Source organism: Poecilia reticulata, linkage group LG2 (assembly GCF_000633615.1).
Source record: "Poecilia reticulata strain Guanapo linkage group LG2, Guppy_female_1.0+MT, whole genome shotgun sequence".
In the NCBI taxonomy this organism is placed as follows: domain Eukaryota; kingdom Metazoa; phylum Chordata; class Actinopteri; order Cyprinodontiformes; family Poeciliidae; genus Poecilia; species Poecilia reticulata.
In genome coordinates, this window is record NC_024332.1 from 20,012,011 (window position 1) to 20,014,391 (window position 2,381).

General features: G+C 39.4%; 1 protein-coding gene across 1 annotated transcript in view; it reads left to right on the forward strand.

The window, feature by feature from the left end:
• Positions 1–2,381, forward strand: part of trpc5a (transient receptor potential cation channel, subfamily C, member 5a) — a 76,393-nt gene that overhangs the window by 54,683 nt on the left and 19,329 nt on the right. Inside the window, exons 12-13 of the mRNA XM_017309113.1 lie at positions 675–870; positions 1,868–2,077. Of these exons, the coding sequence (XP_017164602.1) occupies positions 675–870; positions 1,868–2,077 (406 nt within the window). The remainder of the gene's footprint in view (positions 1–674; positions 871–1,867; positions 2,078–2,381) is intronic.

Below are 2,381 nucleotides of genomic sequence, written 5' to 3' on the forward strand. Positions count from 1 at the left end.
AAAAGCTGATTTTGTGCAGCAAAGTTTGTCTTCTGAGTGAAAGTTTCTGAAAAGACACAGTTTGACTCCTTATTCAAGCTTGAATAAAAATATGGATTTAAATCAGWGACCAGAGTTTAAGCTTCTCTCTGCGCTCAAACTTTGTTTTTACTGCTTGTTATGCAGACTGACAGAAACCTGCAGCAGCCAAATCTTTGCTGCAAACATTATTGTACAGGTTGAAAAAACCCGTCTTTGCGGAAAAAACTCCAATCTATCTGGGCTAAAAAAATAATCTGCACAATATTTGTAGTTTGTACAATGTGCTGTGTCTCCAGAAATAAGGTGTAGAGTTCAGAAATGCACAGGAATATTCTGTATTTTAATTTTTATTGCCTTCAGAAATGGAATAAAATATGGAAAAGCATCGTTTACAAGCTTCATTTCTCATAATTTCTAAAGATGACAGTTTAAATATTAAAATTTCTCWAAAATCCTTTTCAGATAAAGATGGCGTCACAGTTTTGTCATGTTTTGACCATTTATTATTGTTTCACTTTAATAAAAACCCCGKGAGAGCTCAGGGTTGTGGACATTTGACTAGCCAAGGTGTTATTTATGGTTCATCCTCTTAGTTCCTCTGCAGATCTTTGTGCTAATGTCACATTAATTGCCGTCTTTCTGTTCCCCCTCAGGTTATTTGAGACCCTCCAGTCGCTCTTCTGGTCCATATTCGGGCTGCTCAACCTTTACGTCACCAACGTGAAAGCTCGGCACGAGTTCACCGAGTTCGTCGGGGCGACGATGTTCGGGACGTACAACGTCATCTCTCTGGTGGTTCTGCTGAACATGCTCATCGCCATGATGAACAACTCCTACCAGCTCATCGCTGTGAGTTACAACCTGAAGCGATTACAGCCTCTCTGGTCGGGAACAGGATTCAATCGAGGTCACAGGGGCCACAAATTAGCATTTTTTAATCATTATTTCTAAATGGTTTATTGTGTTTTTCAGCTGGAGGCCAAACGCTGCAAAAACGCAAAATCTTATCAAATATTCTTGTCTAGTTTTTAGTGTAAACATCTTGGAGTAAGAGAAAACTAACGTACAAGTTAATTTTCAGCAAGATATACAAGTCAATAATTCCTTAATGTACATTGATAAGTACTAGTTTCATGGTTTCAAGTAAAATAATATGCTGAAAAGCAATGTGTGAGTTAGTTTTGTCTTATTTGTAATGTTCTAAGATATTTGCACCAGAACTAGACAGATACGTAGATATACATGATAAGATTTAGTGCGTGTGTGTGTGTGTGTGTGTGCTCACATTTGCAATAAAATATTAGATTGGTTCTGGGATCTTACCTGGGCTCCTTTACTGCTGTTGACGTTTCTGATTTTGAGGCAACTCAGTTGTGGTTGTTTTCATTAAAAAAAGAAACTTTTAATGAAAAAAGTTCATTAAAAAACTTTTTAATGAAAAGGTTTTTTCATTAAAAAGTCACACAAGACTTGTGTGACTTGTTTTCACACAGGTCACTAAAAAACCCACTCCGCCATCATTTTCCTACCACTTCCTGTTGCCTTCTTCTTTGTCGTTTCCAGCAGTAGTAACATCTGGTGGTTGATTATGTGACGATGCGGGAAAAAAAGTGTTTCCATTGTAGTTTTGCCAAATAAACCAATTTGATACGGGGAAGACAACCACCTCACTTTTATCAACATTTAGCTTTTTTTTTTTTTTAATTGCCGTGTTTCCATTAAACAAATATATTTTCAAAATGTCAAATTGCACAACTGGTCAACGGAAACGCAGCTCCTGCAAATGTTTGAACCAGAAGAAACGTGTAGCTCTCCCAGACCGAAGAGGTTTCTGCTGGTTTTGCAGGACCACGCCGACATTGAGTGGAAGTTTGCGCGCACCAAGCTGTGGATGAGCTACTTCGACGAGGGCGGCACGCTGCCCCCTCCCTTCAACATCATCCCCAGCCCAAAGTCCTTCTGGTACCTCCTGATGTGGCTCCACAACAAGCTGTGCAGGAGAGGCCAGCCGCCCGGAGAGGCCTCGCACAAATGCGAAAACCTGCGAGAGTTCACGGTGAGAATTACAGTGCTTCATGTCGCTTCATGTCAATAAGTATTGATTTGGTTTTTTTGTTTCAAATATCTGAAATCCTGCCAAATTAGTGACGTGACATTTAATGTTTTATCCAGTTTTCACTCCAGTTTGTCGTTTTTTAATTTTTACGCAGTTATGAGGCAAAACCTTAAACTGCTGCTTTGCCAGTTACTCAGCAGGTTGTTGCTAGGTAACCAAAGAATGAGTGAGTTGCCAGGTAACCAAAAAGTGAGTGAGTTGCAAGATAACCAAAGAATGAGTGAGTTGCCAGGTAACCAAAGAA